Below are 23,805 nucleotides of genomic sequence, written 5' to 3'. Positions count from 1 at the left end.
CAGATTGACATTGTCTGTTTTCACAGTTGCTCTGTGGAAAGTTTGCTGTGAAGGACTGTCAAAGAGTTTAGAAAATAAGATTTATAATTTCCATGCTGACAGCCAATTTTAGGGATGAATTTTACTTTCATATTGTGCTGTCTCCAACATAATTTTAAAAGGATTCTGGAAAAAAAAATAGTAAAATGCAAAACTATACTAATACTCTCAGGAAGCATCTCAAGCATTGATTAGCAAATGTATCTTATTATTTGCAGTTAAATGACATTTCTAATGACCAAGGACTTTCTGCGTAAACATCCCTGGGGAGAAGATTTATTGCACCCTTCTGTGACTTCCCCACTCTGACTGCCCTCTCTTAGGCTGCAGTGTCTCTTGGTTGTACTCAGTCATTGACTGAGCTGGCAAATATTCTGGTTATCATTGTCTAGGAAAGGCTGATATGCTCCCCGACTTAGTAAAATGTTTTACCGCATCATTACTGGGCAATAAAAATAAGCTGAAATAACCGACTGAGTTAAACTATTAGTCACTTTGGGCAAAACATGGCCTTTCTTCGTGAGGCAGTGGCACATCAGTGAGATGTTCCAGAGGAGCCAAGGCTCCGGGGACACCTGTGTGGTGCCGTAAAACCAGCACATAAAGCAGTGAAAAAGGTAACGGCACTCATTTAGCATTGTTACAATTCCACTGGGCACGGTGATGAAGGGAAGCTCCATAAAGGGTGGTCTATTTAAAACTGGTTCCCGAGTGTGATCCTTTATTTAGGCCTATCTGGAAGACGTGCATTTCAGTCCTTAATTCGCAGTCTTTTTTCAACAACCCTATGAAACAAAAGGGATCCAGCATGGTGACTATAGGGAATGATACTGTTTTATTTACCCGGAATTTGGAAAGACAGTAGATTTTAAATGTCTTCACTCCCCTCTGCCACCAACATGGTAACTATGTGTGGTGTGCTGGGTGTGTTAATTAACTTGACTGTGGTAATCAGAACACAGTGTATACCTATATCAAATCATAACGTAGTATACCTTGAATATATAGAATTTTTATTTGTCAAATAAGTATTTAAAATTTTTTTAAAAAGGGATTTATGGCAGAGTAGCAGCAGTGGGTGGTAAGGCCTGGGTCAAGCTCAGCCCCAGGTGGGAGGTGGGGTCAGGGAGGAACCCAGTAAGCAGCTCTGGCCTTGCAGGTGTAACACTCTAGGCCTCTGTCTTCCCAAGGCATATTCCCCGTGTGTTGTCCCAGCGTCTTCCCTCTGTGTGTGTCTCTGCACCTACATTTCCCTTTTTTATAAGGACACTGGTCATACTGGATTGGGGCTCACCTTAATGACCTCATTTTAACTTGATTACCTCTGCAAAGATCCTATCTCCAAACAAGGTCACATTCTGGGGTTCATATGAATTTGAGGGAAAACAATTCAATTCATAATATCATCTCTGAAATAAGGACAACTTTACTTAGGCATATACAGTTTGGGTTGTGGTTGCAGGGTATCTATTTCAAATGGGTTATGGGCTCTTCTCATACTTTCAGGTCAAAGGGGACTTTGGAATCCATAGTGTATGTATGTATGCATGTATGCATGTATGATCATGGATCAGCTTTCCCATTTCTGTCACTGTGTCCCTATATGGTTCATGATCATGTAGTTATTTTAGCTCCAAGGCCACACACAATCCAAACAAAACAAAACACAGAAACTGTGTTGGCTATTTTGACTTTCTGTTGAAACTATTCTCTTTGTGTGTGTGTATATATACACACACACACACACATATATATATAAGTTTAGTTTTTCAAGTGATTCTCCTGCCTCAGCCTACCAAGTAGCTGGGATTACAAGCACCTGCCATCATGCCTGGCTAATTTTTTTTGTTTTTTTGTATTTTTGTAGAGACAGGGTTTCACTATGTTGGCCAGGCTTGTCTTCAACTCCTGACCTCAGGTGATCCGTCTGCCTCAGCCTCCCAAAGTGCTGGGATTACAGGTGTGAGCCACCGTGCCTGGCCATATATATATATATATCTTTTTCAGGGCCATATATATTCTCAGGGTGTGTTTGAGAAAACCCTTTTTTTTTTTTTTTTTGGCCATTGTCCAAGGGTTCAGAACTGAATGGGAATGTCTGTAAATGGATGTGATGGAGGCTGGAATGTGTATCAGCTTTTCATCATCACTGTAACAAATCACTAAAACATTCTCTTACTATCTCTCACTTTAGAAGTGTGGGAGGGCTGGATTGATGACCTTGCTTATAGTCTTACAAGGAGAAAATCAAGGTGCTCTTGGGCTCTTTATGAAGGCTCTAGGGGAGAATGTGTGTCCAAGCAAATGCAGGTTAGAGCAGAATTCATCTTCTTGTAGTTGTAGGAGTGAGGTCCCAGTTCATCACTGGCTGGTAGTTGGGGCCTCTCAGCAGCGTCAGGCTGCCTGCATCGCTCTTCATGGTGCCCAGTTCATTTTCTAAACCAGTAATGCTGCAGAGAGACATTCTCCTGCTTCCAGTTTCTCTGGCTTCCCCTCACCCACACCTCTCTTCTGTGTCTCTTCTGCCTCCAACCAGAGTCAAAATCTCTTAGGTGCTCATGTGATTACACTGAGCCCACTGCATGAATCACGATCATCTCCTATCTTAAAGTCTGCAACCTTAATTACATCTGCAAAATCCCTTATGTGATGTAACATATTCACAGTTTTCAGGGATTAGGGCATCTTGGAGAGTCATTCTTGCTGCCACAAAATATTCCTCATTCCTTCATGAAATGTTGTTTGCTTTCATATATTTGTCTCTAAAGAAGCATCAGGTATTTTCTCAACATCCCTTCATGTTAAAAACCCTCAACAAATGAGGCATTGGAGGAACATACTTCAACATAATAAGAGCCACCTATGACAAACCCATAGCCAGCATCATACTGAATGGGCAAAAGATGGGAAGCATTCCCCTTGAAAACTGGGACAAGACAGGGATACCCTCTCTCATTATTCCTACCCAACATAGTACTGGATGTCCTAGCCAGAGCAATCAGGCAAGAGAAAGAAATAAGAGGCATCTAAATAGGAGGAGAGGAGGTCAAACTGTCGCTGTTTGCAGATTATATGATTCTATACCTACAAAACCCCAACATCTCTGCCCAAAAGCTTCTTAATCTGATAATCTCAGTAAAGTTTCAGGATACAAAATTAATGTACAAATATTAGTAGCATTCCTATATGCCAACAACATGCAAGCTGAGAGCCAAATCAAGAATGTAATCCTATTTGCATTACCACAAAAAGAATAAAATACCTAGGAATACAGCTAACCAGGGAGGTGAATGATCTCTACAAGAATTACAAAACACTGCTCAAAGAAATCATAGATGACATACAAATGGAAAAACATTCCATAATCATGGATAGGAATAATAAATATGGTTTTTAACCATATTGGGCCACACTGCCCAAAGCAATTTATAGATTCAATGCTATTCCTATCCAATTACCAATGGCATTCTTCACAGAACCAGTAAAAACTATTTTAAAATTAATATAGAATCAAAAAAGAGCCTGAATAGCCAAGGGAATCCAAGGCAAAAAGAACAAATCTGGAGGCATTACGTAACCCAACTTCAACCTCTACTATAAGGCTGTAGTAACCAAAATAGCATAGTACTGGTACAAAAACAGACACACAGACCAATGGAATGAAATAGAGAGCCCAGAAGTAGTGCCACAAACTTACAACCATTTGATCTTTGACAAAGTCGACAAAAACATGCAATAGGGAGAGGACTCCCTATTCAATAAATGGTGCTGGGATAACTGGCTAACCATAAGCAGGTCCTGGATCCCTTCCTTACACCATATACAAAAATCAACTGAAGATGGATTAAAGAGTAAAATGTAAAACCTGTCAGGTGCAGTGGCTCATGCCTATAATCCCAACACTTTGGGAGGGCGAGGTGGGAGGACAGCTTGAGTCTCAGAGTTTGAGACAAGCCTGGCAACATAGCAAGACCTCATCTCTACAAATAATAATAATAATAATTATTATTAGCTGAGTCTGGTGGCACGCGCCTGTAGTCCTGGCTAATCAGGAGGCTGAGGCAGGGGAATCTCTTAAGCCTGGGAGGTTGAGGCCACATCGTAACCATTGCACTCCAGCCTAAGCAACAGGTGAGACACTGTCTCAAAAACAAAAACAAAAACAAACAAACAAAAAAAACAAAGTAAAGCCTATAACTATAAAAACTCTGGAAGATAACCTAGGAAATACAGGAAATAGCATTTTGGACGTAAGACATAGCAAAGATTTCATGACAAAGACACCGAAAGCAATTGCAACAAAAACAAAAGTTGACAAATGGGACCTAATTAAACTAAAGGGCTTCTGCATAGCAAAAGAAACTATCAACAGAGTAAACAGACAACCTACTGGAAGAAAATATTCACAGATTATACATCTGACAAAGGTCCAATATCTGGAATCTATAAGGAACTTAAATTAACAAGTAAGAAAAAAAACTACCCTATTGAAAAATGGGCAAAGGATGTGAACAGACACTTTTCAAAAAGATACATGTGGCCAACAAGCATATGAAAAACTCCTCAGCATCACTAGTCATGAGATAAATGCAGATCAAAACCACAATAAGATGCCATCTCACACCAGTCAGAATGGCTATTATTTAAAAGGCGAAAAATAACAGGTGCCGGTAAAGCTGTGGAGAAAAGGGAGTGCTTATACACTGCTGGAGGGTTATACATTAGCTCAGCCATTGCAGCAAGCAGTTTGGTGATTTCTCAAAGAACTTAAAGCAGAGCTACCACTCGACCCAGCAACCCCATTGAGTATACACCCAAAGGAGTAATAATCCTTCTACCTTAAAGACACATAGATGGGTATATTCATTCACAATAGCAGTGACATAGAATCAACCTAAATACCCATCAACAGTAGCATAAAGAAAATGTGGTACATATATACCATGGAATACTATGTAGCCATAAAAAAGGATGAGATAATGTCCTTTGTAGCAACATGGATGGAGCTGGAGGCCATTATCCAAAGTGAACTAACACAGGAACAGAAAACCAAATACCACGTATTCTGACTTATGAGTGGGAGCTTAATATTGAGCACACATGGACACAAAGCAGGAAAAAATAGACACCACAACCTACTTGAGGGTGGAGGGTGGGAGGAGGGTGAAGATCGAAAAACTACCTACTGGGTACTATGCTCATTACCTGGGTGATGAAATAATCTGTGCACCAAGCCCCCATTACATGCAATTTACCTGTGTAACACACCTGCACATGTATACCTCTGAACCTAAAATAAGTTTAAAAAAAAGAGAAGCATCATGTATTTTCTGAAGGAAATGGGAATATATATGAATATACATTGTCAAAGACTATAATGTTTGAGATTTTCTATTGCTTATTTCAGTAGTTTCTAGACCTATTCCATCTGGGCTAGCAGTTGTGAAAACAAAGTAGTGTGGATCAAACTCTGTCATCTGTTTCTGTCATGCAGATTTTAGCCCTCATCCTAAAGGAGGGACAGATTTTAGTCCCATCCTAATAAAAAAAAAATCTCTGTTCTGTTTACTGTTTTACTCTACTTGGTTTGGAAAAATTTTGTTGAGATGATTGTCTATACCACATATGGCTGAGAGCAGGTATAGGAGGTATCTTGGTACTCATACTTGGAAACCCTGAATTTGGCATCATCCTCAGCACATGAAATTTCTCAGATCACTAACGACCTTGGACAAGTGATTATTCCTTAAGCTAACTTCGCTCTTCTGAAAAGGTTGGCAGGCATGGCTACATTTTTCTGAGGACTCCTTATGTTATCATCCACTCAAGATAAATCAAGGCATTAACTAATTCTAAAAATCTTGACCTGGTGCAGTGGCTTATGCCTGTAATCCCAGAACTTTGGGAGGCCGACACGGGCGGATCACAAGGTCAGGAGATTGAGACCATCCTGGCTAACATGGTGAAAACCCCCTCTCTACTAAAAATACAAAAAATTAGCCAGGTGTGGTGGCGGCGCCTGTAGTCCCAGCTACTCGGGAGGCTGAGGCAGGAGAATGGCATGAACCCACGAGGCAGAGCTCGCAGTGAGCCCAGATTGCGCCACTGCACTCCAGCCTGGGCGACACAGCGAGACTCTATCTCAAAAAAATAAATTAATAAATTAAAAAAAAATAAAAATCTTAAGCTCTTCAGGTTTACTTTGTGTCTGCTTAGAGGAAAAAGCATCCAACTAGAGATATAAATGTATCCATTAATAAAAGGTAATGGAGGCACAAAAGTTGATTTGAGCTAACAGTGATTCATCAATCACTGCTGAAGCAGCTTCAAATGGGAACTGGTTCAGGGACCCTTTCAAGGGAATGAAAAGGGTCAGCTTCTGTAAGGTAAATATAGGAGCAGATTTTTCACTGGTTGTAGTTATACAATTGCCTTACTTGGTTGATCCTGCTGGAAAGTCTCTAGTTATATAAGTTAATTGGTGCCCTCTGATTGGTTAGCCTTAAGTTTGACTTTTTTTTTTTTTTAAAGCCATTTACAAGAAATAGCTCAAGTTAAAAGTTTTGCTTATATTGGTAAATCAAGCAAAGTTAAGACCACTTACAAGGCTTTGTCTGGTCAGAGATTCCTCAGGCCATTTTAATTTTCTTAAATAATTTAAATACACACTGTGTGCCAGAGGCAGCTCAGTGAAGTCTTTGAATGTCTGTGACTGTATATTTGGAAAAGTACATATTCTTTGTGAAACACCACAAATACTGATGAGGTAAAATGCAGTGTATAGGACTGTATGTATATAGCAAGTCTTCTATTACTAGATCTATATTTCTGTTTACATACAATTTTTATTACTAAGAAAGGTTGAATATATTTACCTTTCCAGTAAGAATTACAAGTAATTAAGTTACCTCCGTAACACCTCAGTGTTTAGGTACAGTGCAAAGTGGCTCTCTATATCTGTGTCCAGCATGGAATTTCTTACCTAGTTGAAAACTCTCTTACTTGAGAATAAGTTTTCTTATCATATATGTGGTGATACGGGATGATAACAGAATGCTTTAAAGTACAGGCATCCATGCCCCCATGTGACAAGTTTTCTCACATGATTATTTCTCTTAACTGTGATTTCCAGATATATAAGCCTCATCTTTGGGCTCACAGGAGCATTCTAGAATACATAGCAGGCTTTTGCTGTTATTCCTAGTGGTTCTTTTAATTTAAAAAAAATCCAAACTTCCTTTATAATCAAAAGATCCACTTGTTTCCATTTCTTTAGCTTATGAGTTCTCATAGTCAGTTTGGGCTGCTATTAACAGAATCCCATGAACTGAGTGGCCTACACAACAAACAGTTATTTCTGTCAGTTCTGGATGCTGGAAAGTCTAAGTCTGAGACAAAGCAGATGCAGTGTCTGCTTCACAGACCACAGTCTTCTCCTTACAACTTCCCATGGCAGGAGAGGCACGGGAGTTCTCGTGGGCCTCTCTTATAAGGGCACTAATTCCATTCATGAGGGCTCCACCCTCCTGACTTAATTACCCTCCAAAGCCTCCTGACACCATGACTTTGGGGCTCAGGATTTCAACATATGAATCTGGGTGGGAGGAAGCAAACATTCAGTACTTTGTACCGGTGTAACACCAATTATACTGGATTCATTTAATATGCTTGTCTCCTATTAATTAATATTTATTATTGTCAGTGTTTTGAAAGTACTTCATAATCAGTATATTTCCCATTTCTCCTCCATATAAAAAATATTTATCCATCTATCTATAAACTGAGCTGTCTACTAATGATTCAGTAGTATATATTTAGATATAGACTTAAATATATAAGTAATATTTTATGTAAGCCAATGACTTTAGACAATATAATTTGTTTTGTTTTTACAAGTTAACTGTTAGAAGTATAAATGGATTTATCTGTTGTAGAGATATGATTATGATATTGACATTTGAAAGTTTCCACTTACTTACTACGTATAGCTCAAATATATTTTCTTTTAATGTTAGATGAAAATATCAAGTTATTTAAATAGGAAGTAAACTTTCTGCAGATACTTATTTTTGTATTGGGAAGAAAAATTGATTAAATGTTTCCTTTTTACAAACTCAAAAAGTATTAATTTCATGGCTAGAGATAAATTATTTCTCAGTAATAACTTGGTTTAAATTTGACTAGAGACTCAAAATGCAAAGCAATAAAGATAAAAAGTGGTTCCACTGCCAATGTCATTCAATTGCGTTCTCTTACCTCCAAAATAATAGGTGTCACCTGAATCAATGAGCGCAGCCACCAGGGGCTGAACAGCGGTGTCATCGTCCACCACCACATTCATATGGCTCCACTTAGCAGATAAGGACACAGAGTGCCACTGCCCATCGTTTAATCCAGCACCTGGAGGAAATAAAATCAGTCAGAGACAACTCTAAATTATGAGCTCTGTAAACACTTGAAAACAATTTGATTCAGATCACTGAATAAGTCAGAGAAGAGTGGTATTTACATGTTGATGTATCACCAAAAAAAAAATTAACCACCTATCTTTAAAAATTTCATTTATTATGAAAATAATACATGAATAAAAATATTACTCTTTCTGAAGAATCACTATAATAAATTCTGATAATCTGCTTAAAGTACCTAGAATTTAATTATCAAATATATACATTAGAAGCCTTTACAATGGGATAAAAACAACACAGTTTGGTTCAATCTTTAAATGCAAAACTTACTTGCTTCACTGAATCTAACAAAAATATTTTACAAGAATCAAGAAAGTGAGTTGATAAAAAATGTCAAGAATGATTGTGAAAAGCTTTTCTTAGAAAAAGTTGACACATAATAATTGTACATACTTATGGGATGCAACAGGATTTGAAATGGGGCGAAAGATCACTGGATGTCTGGCTTACTGCACCCATTAATTAAGGTAAACCCTGCTTTCACTGTCTGAGCTATTTTACAGCCCTGTAAATTGTAGAAAACTGATAGTAATGCAAAATGACTTGTACCCATAGAAATGCAAATGACTTGTGCCTGGGGGGGTGCAGTTGGTTACTGGACCATTTCATTTCTGTCTGTAATTCATTTTGGCATTTCTTACCTGCCTGTATGTGTAGTACTTTGAATTCTCCTCTGAACTGACTATAACATCTTACTGGTTTCTTCATTGATTAATTAAAATCTTTAACATATATTCGTGTTTCTGAATTAACACATTATGATTATAGACATAATCATACTGTCTTTTAAAAGTTATTATTTGCTGGGCATGGTGGCTCACGCCTGTAATCCCAGCAGTTGGTGAGGCTGAGGCGGGCGGATCACCTGAGGTTGGGAGTTTGAGACCAGCCTGGCTAACATGGTGAAATCCCATCTCTACTAAAAAACAAAAAATTAGCTTGGTGTGGTGGCATGTGCCTATAGTCCCAGTCACTTCAGAGGCTGAGGCACAAGAATCACTTGAACCCGGGAGGCAGAGGTTGCAGTGAGCTGAGATCACAGCATTGTACTCCAGCCTGGGTGACAGAGTGAGATGCTGTCTCAAAAAAATAAAATAAAATAATAAAATAAAATAAAATAAAACATATTTAATATTTGATAAAAAATGCTTAGGAAAGAACTGGAGGTGTACTTTATATATGTACAGTATTTTTATATATTTACATTCACATCCACATTATTTTATGATTCTTAGTAGTAATTATGAAATTAATCTTGTGAAATAATTTGGTAACATAATGAATTGTCTTTGATGGTAAATTTAAATGTTAAGGTATTTAAAATCACTAGAGGTATTCTGTGTTTTCTTTTACTTGGTAATATGTCAAAGATACATGCCAATAAATGGTCTAAAAATAAGATTAGCTTCAAGAGGCCTATTAAATTAACACTGCACTGAAGTTTAAAATTACACAAAGATCAAAACTATTTCGGAAGTTACATATATCATAATAAACTTTAGACTAATAGAAATTTTCCTATAAAGTTAACATTTTACTTGATAGTCTTAGGAAACCTGTAAATTATTAAAATGACTGTGCTTGATTTATTTTTCTTCCTAACATGCATTTATGTGAAGTTAGTATATTATTAGCATTTCAAATGTAGTACTTCTTAAAAATTAAAAATTAACATTAAACTTTTAGCTTTCCATTTTAATCTTCAGTGATGTATGAAACAAGCAGAAGTAATAATAAAGTGTAAGGAAATAAATTATTCTCTAAAATCAACCAAGAATCCGGATGTCTTCAATGTAAAACTAGGCCCTGTCTAAACACAGTCTCGAGGATTATATGATTCGGCAGGTCTCTGTGCCTTTTACCTTCTTTGAATTCCTTTTTTTTTTTTTTTTGTGAGATGGAGTCTCGCTGTGTCGCCCAGGCTGGAGTGCGGTCTCAGCTCACTGCAAGCTCCGCCTCCTGGGTTCCCACCATTCTCCTGCCTCAGCCTCCTGAGTAGCTGGGACTACAGGTGCCCGCCACCAAGCCTGGCTAAGTTTTTGTGTTTTTAGTAGAGACGGGTTTCACCATGTTAGCCAGGATGGTCTCGATCTCCTGACCTTGTGATCTGCTCGCCTCGGCCTCCCAAAGTTCTGGGATTACAGGCGTGAGCCACCACGCTTGGCCCCTTCTTTGAATACTTTTATCATCCTGTGAATTGTAGAATATTGAAAGCAGGCAAATGATTATTGTCCACAGACATGCAAATGAATTTCGTCTGGTAGAAACACAATTGATCTTCCTGGTTCCTCTACCCCATCCCATGGAATAAGCCAGTTTTACATGATGCACAAAATCATTGCAGCTTACTGCTTATATATCTTTGATTCTTTGAACCTGTTGTAACATCTTACTGATTCCCTCATAAACTAATGAGTTAAACAAAATCTTTGACATGTTCTTTTTATAACTGCAAAAAGTGCCCTCTTTAAGAATATCTTTTGACAAATAAAAGCAGATCTTTGTGTAATTGTTTTCATGTCTATCATCCACATTTGTTTCCTTTTTGTTTTCTATTAGGTTGTATTTGGCCTTTGGCCATAGTTTATGCACAAGAAAATCAGATACAGTGGAATCTATATTTTAATGAGAAGTTATTAAATTAATTGTCCACAACATAGATATTATTTTAAACACATTTGAGTATGAAGATGATCTCTGCGTTAACAACTACAACATTTTAACTGCAGAGGCAAAATATCACACTCACAAAGCCATGAGCTCAAGCAAAATCCTGATGAGATTTAAGAACTTTAATTATATTTAATTCTAGTTATTGTGCAACCCAGAACTGGACGAAGTGCTTGCTCAGCACCTCATTGAATCCAGAATATATGCAACTCATCAGCAGTAAAGCTGAACCAACTACTGTAGGAAAAAAATTGAGGGCGGTCTTTGAAATGGGGAAAAGAGATTACTGGTTGTGGAAAGATTAGCTGACATTACAGGATTGTAAACCATCATCTTGGACTGGGTTACTTTACAGCTGTGTAGTGACGGAAGTTAACTTGCAGAACACTGATAATAATGCAAATAATGCTTGTCCACAGAGATGCAAAGTGTGTACAGGGAAGGGATTTGCCTTTCCCTGTGGATATTGACAAGTTCTGCTAGGTTTGCATCTCAGCATCTCCTTTCTGACTATAAATGTGTGGTACTTCTTTAAACTGGCCTTACTGGTGTAAGGGTAAACACAAACCAAACCAAACAAACAAAAACTTTGTTAGTGCTAAAAGGGATACACACTTTCACTCACTTTTTTTCCTTACAGCATTTCTTTCACAAAACTTGTAATTGTACATCTTTAAAATCTTAAAACAAACAAACAAAAACAACAACAACAAAAAACCTTATTTAGCCTCTTTCTTGTTTCCAGAAGTGTTTTCCTTCAGGACCTTGGAGACATTTCTTTGAAATATAAACATCAAGAAAGGTAGTGCTCCTAACTCCTTATCTCCCTGGGATTTTAACATAGGTGCCTGGCTCCACTTGTCAAAGAGACATGAAGGAGTTTAGTTTTCCTGTGTATAAAGGAGTGTGCCTCCCCAGTTACCAGGTGAATATAAGATGGGCTGTGTAGCAAAATGGTGCTGTCAAGTCCTCTTACTTGAGGACAAGTTGTCCTTTATCTTTAGAACATGTATGTAATGGGTTGTATCTGTCTGGCTATATAAATGGATGAAATCTGTCTTTGCAATCACATTAGCGATTGCCTGAAATGTGCATCACAGTCTGGCTTAATACTTATTCTGTAATAAGACTTTACTTTCTACCTTGGGAAACTGATTCACTATGTTGGTAGGCGATTTTATCTTATTTCCCTAACACTGGTTCTCTCATTAATTAATGAGTTAAAGAAAATCTCTGACATATGTTCATTCTGTATCTGTGTGTGGGTTATAATTTTAACCTTTCTTGGAAAAAATCTTATTCGTAAAGAAACGGAAAATAGGTTTGCATTTGTAAACGATAAAAAAATATACATTCCCTCTGAATATCTGTTTTATCTCCCCTAAAACACCTGTGTGAGGTGGCCACAGATTCTAATACCCAGGGCTTGCCTGATTGTTCCAGAAGTACTGAGATAAGGTCCCGCCCTCTGAATTTCTTCACAGGTCTTGCTTTCATACCACAACATTTAACAGCAGTGTAGTCACATGTGCCTCTTACAGTCAAAAGGAATCTTTTTTTGAGCATGATAATCCCCTGGTCTCAAGCGGAAGTCAGCCTCTTCATCTATGCCTTCTTCTTTTTCAGATCACGCTATCTTTTTTTTTTTATTTTTAAAGCCCCCATTTGGTTCTGATGCCAGTTTAGGCACAATGTCAATTTAGGACCCAGCGCTCCTCCCGTGTGCAAATCCAGTCATCACAATCCAGCAGCTCTGTAGTTAACACATGTGCCCACATCGGACTGCACGTGAGATTAGTTCCCATCTACTGTTACTCAGTCCGGCCTCGTGGGATTTGAGCCCCTAACCTAGCAGGGACGGCAAAGCATTTGCCCAACAAAAACAAGCCCTGACGGAGAGTGGGGATGAGAGGCCTGTGTGTGGGGTGGGCATTGTGCTAATAAAATCAGACTTCCTTCCTATTGTTCTCCCTGCAAAGGAGGTCTGAGGTTTACCATTTCACAAGTGAAAACAGCTGAGGCTCAGGAGGCTTGGTGATTTGCATTTCAGAAGGGCAGTAAGTGGAGGAGCTGAGATTCTTCCAGGGTGCTAGGCTATCCCAGAAAACTAATCGGCCATCAAAAAAAGATTAAGAACTCTTGGTATTTGCCAGCATCTTTCACTATAAGGTGATAGTTATCAATTGCCTACTGTGTGTAGAATATTTGTGCACAGACCCTAAGAGGAGAGGCGGGGTGGAGAAGGGAAAGAAGTGAGGACAGGAGAGGAACATGCCCCGGGTGTTGTCTGTTCCATGAGGTCCTGACCCTAGTTCTTTGGGATGGAGGCTGGTATATGTTTGTAAGGAAATGGAGCTTAAGGGTATTACATATTTTCCTTGTACATGGGAAGGTACATCTGCAGAAATATGCATTTCATATTTCTCATATAGAGTCATTTTGGTCAAAAGAACACTTTAGTGATGGCTGTGTGTGCCACACAGGAACAGTCTAAAAGGAAACAGCAATCTCTTCCTCTACTGGGGGCATCGAGCATCTCACTGCCTCATTCACTCATTACCAAATGATTTCCATGTGGATATGTCAGGTTTATGGGAATACAACTGTTACCTGCTGTGACATTCCTTGGTGACTGTCCCGGCTGGAAGAGACTCAGTTTGAGCTTGCCATCCTTAAGAAAGAGGACGAAACTCCCTGAACCACGTTGAAGTTCGCCGAAAAGCAAATGTCCTGCTCTGTTCCACGTTCGAAATTGGAAAGTGACAGACACTTTGTCCTCCCCAGAGTTGGCCGGCAGAGCCAGGTAACTCCTGGAGCTCAGAAAAGTCACAGGGACAGTCTGTGGCTGTGGACATGAGAAGGACACATTTCCCTACAAATAAAACAAAAGAGCACATTGAACAGCCTTACAGGTGGTGCTTCTATCTAATTAAAGTCAGATTTTACAAAGACGTACAAGGCTTTTTATCAATCCAGGATTTTATAAATTAGTCTGCCTGCTAAAGCCGAAATCTATGAATGACATTTATCTTCTCTTTCAGCATAAGTATTATTATAATTGGGCAGATGTCCATGTGGCTTTCTGTGTGTGAGAAATTCTCCACTTCTCTACTTCTTCAGCATTAGTAAAGGAGTCTCAATATAATTTTAGTTCAATAGGAGTTTAATCTGTGCGAACTATTTTCCAGGCCCTGTGCTAGCCCTGAGGATACAGCAAATAACAGGACATTTTCATACTCTGTCTTTCTCCTGAGCAACATTTGGTCTTCCCTACACAATCCTCAAAATCTCCTTTGAACCAGCTTACTATTTGACTAGTCCCCTCATTAGTTAATGAATTGACTAAATCTTTGACACATGCTTATTTGATATTTGCATGGCTCATATTTTTAGCTGTTGGAAAATTATATTTGACAGTCTTTCAAATGGTTTTCAGATCTAATAGTTACATACAATGTTTGCGTGTAGTATTTTTAGCATGAAAACATTGATTTTTATATAGTCAATTATGTCTCTATTGTATTTTACAGCTTCTGAGTTTCCAATCTTTGTTAAGAAAGTTTCATACTACCCTAGGTCCTACAATCTCATAGATTTTCTTTAAGATTGTTGTGGTTTGTTTCTCCTCCTCAATTTACATATTCTTAGTGTGTATAAGATAGTGATCATGCTTATTTTCTGCCTTATGGACACTTGTTTGTTCCGGCAGAATTTCTGAAATAATCCCTGTTCCACCAAATTGAGCCACATTCGTTATTACTAATAACTTTGCACATAAACTGGGATCTTTCTGAGATCTCAACTTTGTTCTTACTTCTCTATTCCTATCCACTACCATACTGATTCTAGCATAGCAGCTTTTAGTATGTTTTAATATCTGGTAAGTCAACATCTTACCGGGCTTTTTAATGCTTTTGTTTTGCTTTGTTTGGCTGGTGAAAGGAATAAGCAATTCTTGGGCATTATTCACACATAGGAATTTCAGTTCCAGAGAAAAACCCCAGCAATTCTGATTTTACTTGGAATTTCCATGGATTTATTTATATTAACATACTATAGATGATTTTAGAAAAAGAATGTTACTGGAGCAAGACATAATATAGGGTAGTGGCTCTCAAACCTAGCTAAACAGTTGAATTGCCAGATGCAGATGCAGACCAATTAAAATCCCAATATCTGGGGGTGGATCCAGGTAACTGTATCTTTTGAATCTCCTCTGGTGACTCCAAGATAAAGCCAAGTTTAAGAACCACACTGATCCAGCAGTAAAACAATTTTCAAAACGGAATCATGTTTAAAAAAAACTTTGCCACAACGTACTTTAGAAATGGATATAATTCAGTTATCATTTTATTATAATCTTTAATATACACTATAACTGCATACATCAATCAGAACATTTCTTCTTGACTATTTTTGTAATTCTGCTGAATGGGAAATAGTTTTCATTACAAGAAAACGTTTGCAGAAGAAAATTTAAAAAGAAAACATTTGCTGTAACGAATTGAATACCAAAAGCTTACGAGTCATTGGCGCTGATCCGTAGTACACATTTAATCACTGGACTATTACATGTTATCTTTTTATCAGCTGCATATTTCTTGCCCTCATCATTTACGCGGGTAGCTGCCTGCTACATACAACAGACAGGCAGGGCTTCTTGCCACAGAGGAGTGCTTGGTAGTCGACGGAATGAATTCTGGCAACTGATTTTGCCAATAAAATATAGTTTTAAACGTTTTCCTTTTATATATTGGAACAACTATTTTCCTGTTTTCATACAGAACACATAAAATTGTAGTAATTCTGAAAATGGAATTCCCATAAATAACATTATATATCCATACGCACAATTTGGAATGAATTGTCTTTTTGTTTTTGTGTGAACCTTACACATTTAAATAACCTCATTCAATGTAATTAGTAAATAGTTTTCTTGAGGATGATATCCAGAACCCAGAAATACCAGTGTAACTGTGGTTCCCCTTACTGGCTACACTCAATTAATAATTCCATCAGTGAACCCAGCAGTAATTCAGAATAACATGAAATGTGTATGAAAACCTGTGCCTATTTTCCTCAAATAGTCTTGTCTCCTTGTGTCATAAGGCCCAACTCACTCGTATTCACCTCAATGACAGTATATTTGGAAAGAGCCTCATAGAAGTTAGGGTGAGGAGGAGGGACTCTTCTGAACACCAAGGACTGGCAGATAACAGGTAGCTTAATGTTCAGAATGTGTTAGGTTAGGCTTCTTGACACGGATGCCCATTGGCCAAACCCATCTTTGCATCTGTATCTGAGTAACGCATCTCCAATAAAGCCAACTTCAATAACCGGGTCTTTTTTCTTTTTCCAGTTGGGCAGCACTTAAATGTCAGTTTCTCCACGGACAGAAACTTTAGGTAGAGGGGCTGTTCCATTGATCTCCTTCCTCTTTTCATTTCTTTTTCATCTTGTCAGAGGAAGCTGTGCTCTGTGGAGTCTTGTTATCAATGTTCCCTCTGGTGTTTCCTTTTTCATGTATCTTGATGGTATTTTTCATTTTTATGATCTCAGCATGGTGCTGTTCATAGTAGAACTTAAGACTTCAAACCCATCTTTGTTTTTTTTTTTCTCCTTTACCTTCTTGGAAAGTTCATGGGCTTCACAGCCGTTTTTCCCTTTTTCTCATGCTAACCTAAGTGATGTATTCATCATGTGGCCTGGTGACAGAGTCAGAGATGTTTTCAGGTTTTGGTCCTGCAACCCATGAGCCAACTCCTCCAGCACGAAACAGGAAAGGAAACATTTTTACAACAATACGAATGAATATTCCCATGATGTGCTTCTGAGAGACACTGACAACTAAACAGGAGCTTTCCCTTTAACCTCAGCTTAGATATTTCAAACTTTAAACATTGAAAGAAGTTTATTAACTGATTTGGAAGTATTTCCAGTTGACTAGGGAATAGATCATTAGGGATTGCCATTGCAAAATAATTGGTCTCCTGTGAATAATAACACCAAAAACACATGAGACATATGCATTCTGATTTCCATGTAAAAACAGAAAGTTATTTTATTTCATTTAAAAACGAAACAACTATGTCCCAACAGGCATATTTACTTTATAACTTTTTATGCATAATAAAAAATTACTGTATTAGGCTGGGTACAGTGGCTTATGCCTGTAATCCCAGCATTTTGGGAGGCCGAAGCGAGTGTATTGTCTGAGGTCAGGAGTTCAAGACCAGCCTGGCCAATGTGGCGAAACCCCGTCTCTACTAAAAGAAATTAGCCAGGTGTGGTGGCACACACCTGTAGTCCCAGCTACTTGGGAGGCTGAGGCAGGAGAATGGCTTGAACCCGGGAGGCAGAGGTTGCAATGAGCCAATATTGTACCACTACACTCTAGTCTGGGCAACAGAGCAAGACTGCATCTCGAAGAAGAAAAAAAAAAAAAAAAAAAAAAGATGGCCGGGCACAGTGGCTCACGCCTGTAATTCCAGCATTTTGGGAGGCCGAGGTGGACAGATCACCTAAGATCAGGAGTTTGTTACCAGCGTGGCCAACATGGCGAAACCCCATCTCTACTAAAAGTACAAAAATTAGCTGGGCGTGGTGGCGGGCACCTGTAATCCCAGCTACTCAGGAGGCTGAGGCAGGAGAATTGCTTGAACCCGGGAGGCAGAGGTTGCAGTGAGCTGAGATTGTGCCACTGCACTCCAGCCTGGGAGACAAGAGGGAGACTCTGTCTCAAAAAATAAAAATAAAAAATAAAAATAAATTACTATATTAAATGGGCAGCTGTTAAAGTAAGAGTTGATTCTTAAAATATTATATGAAATGGAGACTTCACATGAATAATTTTTAAATGCAAATGATAAAATGTCCTTTTTTCTTTCCTTCCCATTAGGCTTCCTTACCATCATGAGGATCTGTGGTTTGTGTTTCTTGGCTAATTCGGTAACATCCACTCCATTATAATACAGATTTTCTAAACAGCCATGAAAGCTTTTACGTGTGAATGCCCGTGCTCTTCCAGGTGTCGGAACTCCCCCAAAGCTGATCTTAGAAAGAAAAATGACATAAATAACATTGTTTAGTGATTTTCAGATTACGTGTTTAAAGCATCTATAATAGCTCTAGTACTAACTGTTACAAATCCATTCCCATTATCTTATATTTCCATGCTTGCTAATTCCAAATGAAGTGTTCTGTCATAGTGGCAGCTGTTAATACCTTCATTTCTGGCACCAGACAGTTCTGAACAAACTTAAAGGAAGAAGTCAACACACATCTTCTACCACGTCGAACATTTTTCAGCCATGTAGTAAATGTTGTTTTGTGGGTCAGAGGATCTCTTTTGCAATACTCAGCTCTGACACTGGAGTACCAATGTGGCCATAGACAATACATAAAGAAAGAGAATATGTTCCAATAAAACTTTCTCTTTTGAACAAAAACAGGCTTTTAATTTTTTTATTAAAAAATGGCCAAACTTGGCCTGATGCCAACCTGTGCATTAGATATTATCTTCTGCTATTACATGGTTAAAGTAATAAAACTGAATAATCTGATATAGGACTAGTATCTTCAGTTTAATATTATATGCCAAAGTCACTTAAACATCATAGTTTTTCTGGTTTGTTCTGATCCTTCATACACTTTAAGGTGTCCTGTGAAGGACGGGAAGAATAGATGCTATTTAACAGTGTAGCTTAGATACATATGGGCAATGGGTTGCAAAAAGAATGACTGCCTTAAAAAAATCAGGAAATTGTTTATATGTGAGCTTCTGACTTTCTTGTTATTTAATATATCTATTGGTGTATATCTTGTTAACTTCTCAAAGTGATCCTAGATAACGCTATGTTGGTTAGGATTGCACCAAGACAAGAAAAAAATCCCCCAGGAATCTGCATAGTCAAACAACAAGTGTAATATACCAGATGAAATTTCAAATGAAATGTATTCAAATGAATACATTTAATAACATTGCTTGCTGCTTTGATATTTCTTCATTTGTAGATTTCCTAAACCTAACACTGACTGTTTACTTCCTTTCAAGGTGGAAAAGATGATCTATAATAATAAATTGACCTATTAGAAGGCATAAACAGTTTCATAGCACCAGGACAGACATACCTATTACTATTAATCAACTTAGTTATGAATAACTATAAAATGGCATTTCTCTATGCAGTTAGCTTATTTTTCAGGTTATATTTAATTTAAACTATATATCTATAAGAACCTCAAAATTAAGATCCAAGTAACTGGATTCTCCCTTTGCTTGGAAATGATGAGTGTGTTTGTCCACAGTGAAGTTGACCTGCGTGTCGAGGAGCTCAATGAGGACAGAATGCCATTGCTGGTCGTCCAGCAGGCTGCCCAGGGTGAGGGTCACAGGAGCAATAGTGGTAGGCAGCTTAGCATTGCCTGAAAGGAGAGGGAAAAAAACACTGAGTTATTTCTGTTCAAAATCATGGCTTCCCTTTTTTAGTTGAGCATCACAGTTTGCTTCCAACTTTGCATCTTACAGAGTTGTTTTCTCACTTTCTCCTTATCTTGAACACAACATCCTTACACTGTTTTTATTTCTTTAAGTTCAATTCTACACTTCACTGAAATTTTTCTTAGTAATTTATTTTTTCTATTATTCATGACATTTATATTTACACTGCAAATATTTTCTTTCTTAGAACCTCATTATCAGCATTATCTCATAATTTTATAAGGATCCATTCTTGTTTTTATGATATGTGTAATCGTATATTACATATATATTATACACATATATGGTGATCTTCTTGCATAGTCTGTCACAATATAGGCTGTTTACAGAAATCATACTTAGGATATGTACATATTACATGCATCTGTTAGTAATGCTCTTAAACTTTCATTTACATTTGTTCATTGCAGTTCTACTTTGTGCTTACTGTCCCAGAGTAACTATCACTTGTGTATTTTTTTTTTCTTAAAAGTGTTCTGGTTTAGATGATGAATTATACGGTCATTTTATCTAACTATGAAAAGACTGAGTACCAACAAATGTACTTTCATGTAAACAGATTTTTTTAAACTACCGGTATAAAAGTTCAAGTATTTTTTTACCTGAATTAAGAAAAAAGACAAGTTTTCCTTTAATTAATTCCAGAGTAATGTGATTTCCATGTTGTCCTTCTCTGTGAAGTAGAATTCCATTGCTCTGTATGGCTTTAAATTTCAAAGAAATAACGTCCCTTACTGGTTTTAAAGGTTTTTTATCAAGTTTGTACAGCAGAGCACTTTGTCCATCAAAACAAACCACCTCAGATTCTAGGAAAGAGGATATTAAAAAGAAATTCTAAATATAAATATGCCATACAGTAGCACACTGAAACTGTGTGCATCAATATGCCACACCACACACACATAGACACACATTGCATTTCTAATCCATTCATTGAAGGAAACAACTGACAATAATATATTTTCTGTTGGCATCATGAGTTGATATACGTAATACCCACTGTTAGATTTTTCTAACATTTTCTCAAACTTCATCAGCGAGAAATGCTTTTATTAATCTACTCCCAATGGCTCTTATCTTTAAGATAAAAGCAGCCCATTTCTTCTCATTCTATTTGATTAAAAACAATCAGGAAAGAAGTTGTATTTTACTACATAAAGTCTTTATTTTAAGGTCATTATTTTATTTTTTTATTACACTTTAAGTTCTAGGGTACATGTGCACAACGTGCTGGTTTGTTACATATGTATACATGCGCCATGTTGGTGGGCTGTACCTATTGACTCGTCTTTTACATTAGGTGTATCTCCTAATGCTATCCCTCCCCCCACCCCACAACAGGCCCCAGTGTGTGATGTCCCCCTTCCTGTGTCCAAGTGTTCTCATTGTTCAGTTCCCACCTATGAGTGAGAACATGCAGCGTCTGATTTTTTGTTCTTGCAATAGTTTGCTGAGAATGATGGTTTCCAGCTTCATCCATGTCCCTACAAAGGACATAAACTCAATCCTTTTTTATGGTTGCATAGTATTCCATGATGTATATGTGCCACATTTTCTTAATCCAGTCTATCATATATTAAATACCAGTGTCACTCAATTTAAATACCTTTATTTATTCCCAGTAGCTTTGGCTTCTCTTGATTCTTACACATGTACCTACTTTACTAAAGATTTTGTCTGTTTGTAAAGATGCAGAAACACACACATATCATACTTATTAAATACTGCTTTAGACATGTAGTAAATGTATTTTAAATGAGATGACATGTAATATTTTTCTCAACCCTCGGCTAACAGTACTGCTAATGAGAACTGCAATGCGTCAACTTGGCTAGGCCATGGTAAACAGTTTTTGGTTAAATACTAGATGTTGCTGTGCAGGTATTTTTTAGAGGTAATCAATAATAAATCAGTAGACATTGAGTAAAGCAGGTTAAACTCCATAATGTGGGTGGGCCTCATCCAATCAGTTGAAGGCTGTAAAAGAAAGAAAGAAACCTGAAGTTCTCTAGGGAGGAAGGAATTTTGCCTCCAGACAACCTTTGGACTCCAGCTGCAATATCAACTCTTACTTAGGACTTGCCAGTCCCTACAATCAGGTAAGCCATTTCCTTAAATAACTCTACACACACACACACACACACACGCACACACACACATCACACATCCTGTTGGTTCCGTTTCTCTGGAGAGCCCTGACTGATAAAGACACAGAGGTTTTGTTTTCTTGGATGCTTTGTTGAGACAGCATGGCCTTAACACCTCTGGTTTGGTTCTTCCTGCTGTAGCTTGTCAGAACTCCAATGCTGCCACACTCTCTCAGCACTCTGTCAGGTCTTATAATTCACTATAAATGTCACATATGTTCAGCTCATCAAAAAACAAGTTGTTTTATTTTATCAGTAATAAAAAATAATATTTGATATTTGTCAAAATTACCCAGAAAATCTTTTTCAAAAGTAAAAAGAAAAATAAGCAACTGTCCTTTGAAACATATATTTATTTAATAAATGATGCATGAAAATCCAGTGAGATATGAAACTATTTGAAGCTGACTAGCTGATGTCATTCAAGTCAATAAGATGGCATTATTTGTTTAATTATATTTAATTTCAAAAAAATATTACTAGTATTTTTTGCATGGCTATCCATTTCATTCACATTATCTGAACTATATATAATAAACTGCACTTCAAGAATTGTCCATTTTATGTATCATTTAAAAATTTAGAAGTTTGATTTGCTCACATTGGGCTAATGTACTCATATGGAATTAATGTATCAAGTGCATGATGAATAAACACATTCTGAGTAAACTGTGTATAAACTAAACAATTATTCCTTGTTATATAACTTATTATACATTCATGATAAAAACAAAACTCTCTGTCAAATGGAAATGAAGATATCTAAGATTATTATTCCATGGCCATAAACTAAGGGAAACTTGAAAAAGATTGACTACAGACTTCCACATTTTTAGCAATGCCCTAATACTTCAGTTTTTATCATGTCTTTATTTGTTGCTTAAAGAAAATGCTAATATTTGAGCTATTTTTTTCAGTTGACTACAAAAAAAGTTTTCTTCCCAAAAAGGTTTTTTCTGGATTACTGCAACCTATACGTTTCTTTTTTCATTCTATGTTTACTATTACTCTCCAACAGCGGTACTGATCTTCTAAGGCATGTGAAGTGTATTTCCTGGAATGTTTCCCTCAGGCAAATAGAATAGTAAAAAAATATCAACTAAAAGAGACATAAAGCAATGACCTTGAAATTCTTTTGTCCTTTAGCTAATACCTTGATTTTCTCTTCATTGTAACTGCTAGTGCTTGTATCTAGAAATAATATCGCTCATTATGCATATTTCAAAATAAAAACAGAAGAATGAATTGCAAATTCAAACTTCCTAAAAAGCATAAAACACTCAACTATGATTTATGAAGTCAATAAATGAAAATATGAAACAAAAAACGATGTTTGGGATGGAAAGCATAGAGTTCAGTAAGTCAACACTAATGAGCTCGCCAAGATCAGCACTGGAGAGGGACAACTCCCACATAGTCCCTCTTGAATAAGATCCTCCCACTGGAGAAGCAAAATTTCAAGTCTTGGTGCTTAGAAGTAATGTTAAAAGGTAAACTCTCTTCCCACTTGTCCACAGAAGTCATACTTTTAGCATTTTAAAACACTTGCAAGAGCAAAGAAAAGTTCTCCCAACTGGTCAGGTGCAGTGGCTCATGCCTGTAATGCCAACGCTTTGGGAGGCTGACGCGGGCAGATCACTTGAGCCCAAGAGTTGGAGACCAGCCTGGGCAGCATGGCAAGACTGGTTACACTTGCCTATGGTCCCAGCTACTTGGAAGGGTGAGGTCAGAGGATCGCTTGAGCCCGGGAGGTTGAGGCTGCAGTTTGCAGTGATTGTGCCACGCACTCCAATCTGGGCAACAGAGCACGACTCCGTCTCAAGAAAAAAACAGTTCTCCTACCTAGCCACAATCAATACAAATATTCCCCTACAATATATATTTGAATAAAACACTAAAATAAAATAATTCCAGTAACACGTTTAATATAATCTTTTATCAGAAACCCACTGGAAAAAATCCTTTGTATGAAATTCAATTG

General features: G+C 37.5%; 1 protein-coding gene across 2 annotated transcripts in view; it reads right to left on the bottom strand.

Moving 5' to 3' along the window:
• LOC112607927 (contactin-associated protein-like 3) overlaps positions 1-23,805 on the bottom strand; it is a 236,635-nt gene that overhangs the window by 80,647 nt on the left and 132,183 nt on the right. For both annotated transcript variants that reach the window (XM_025359296.1, XM_025359295.1), the window contains exons 5-9: positions 20,280-20,483; positions 19,417-19,601; positions 18,086-18,229; positions 13,788-14,049; positions 8,296-8,439 (exon numbers count right to left, since the gene is read on the bottom strand). In XM_025359296.1, the coding sequence (XP_025215081.1) occupies positions 8,296-8,439; positions 13,788-14,049; positions 18,086-18,229; positions 19,417-19,601; positions 20,280-20,483 (939 nt within the window). The remainder of the gene's footprint in view (positions 1-8,295; positions 8,440-13,787; positions 14,050-18,085; positions 18,230-19,416; positions 19,602-20,279; positions 20,484-23,805) is intronic.

The sequence above is a fragment of the Theropithecus gelada genome, chromosome 15, assembly GCF_003255815.1.
Source record: "Theropithecus gelada isolate Dixy chromosome 15, Tgel_1.0, whole genome shotgun sequence".
Classification (NCBI taxonomy): Eukaryota; Metazoa; Chordata; class Mammalia; order Primates; family Cercopithecidae; genus Theropithecus; species Theropithecus gelada.
The sequence above is the reverse complement of the archived record's forward strand: the minus strand, read 5'-3'. Positions and strand labels throughout refer to the sequence as shown.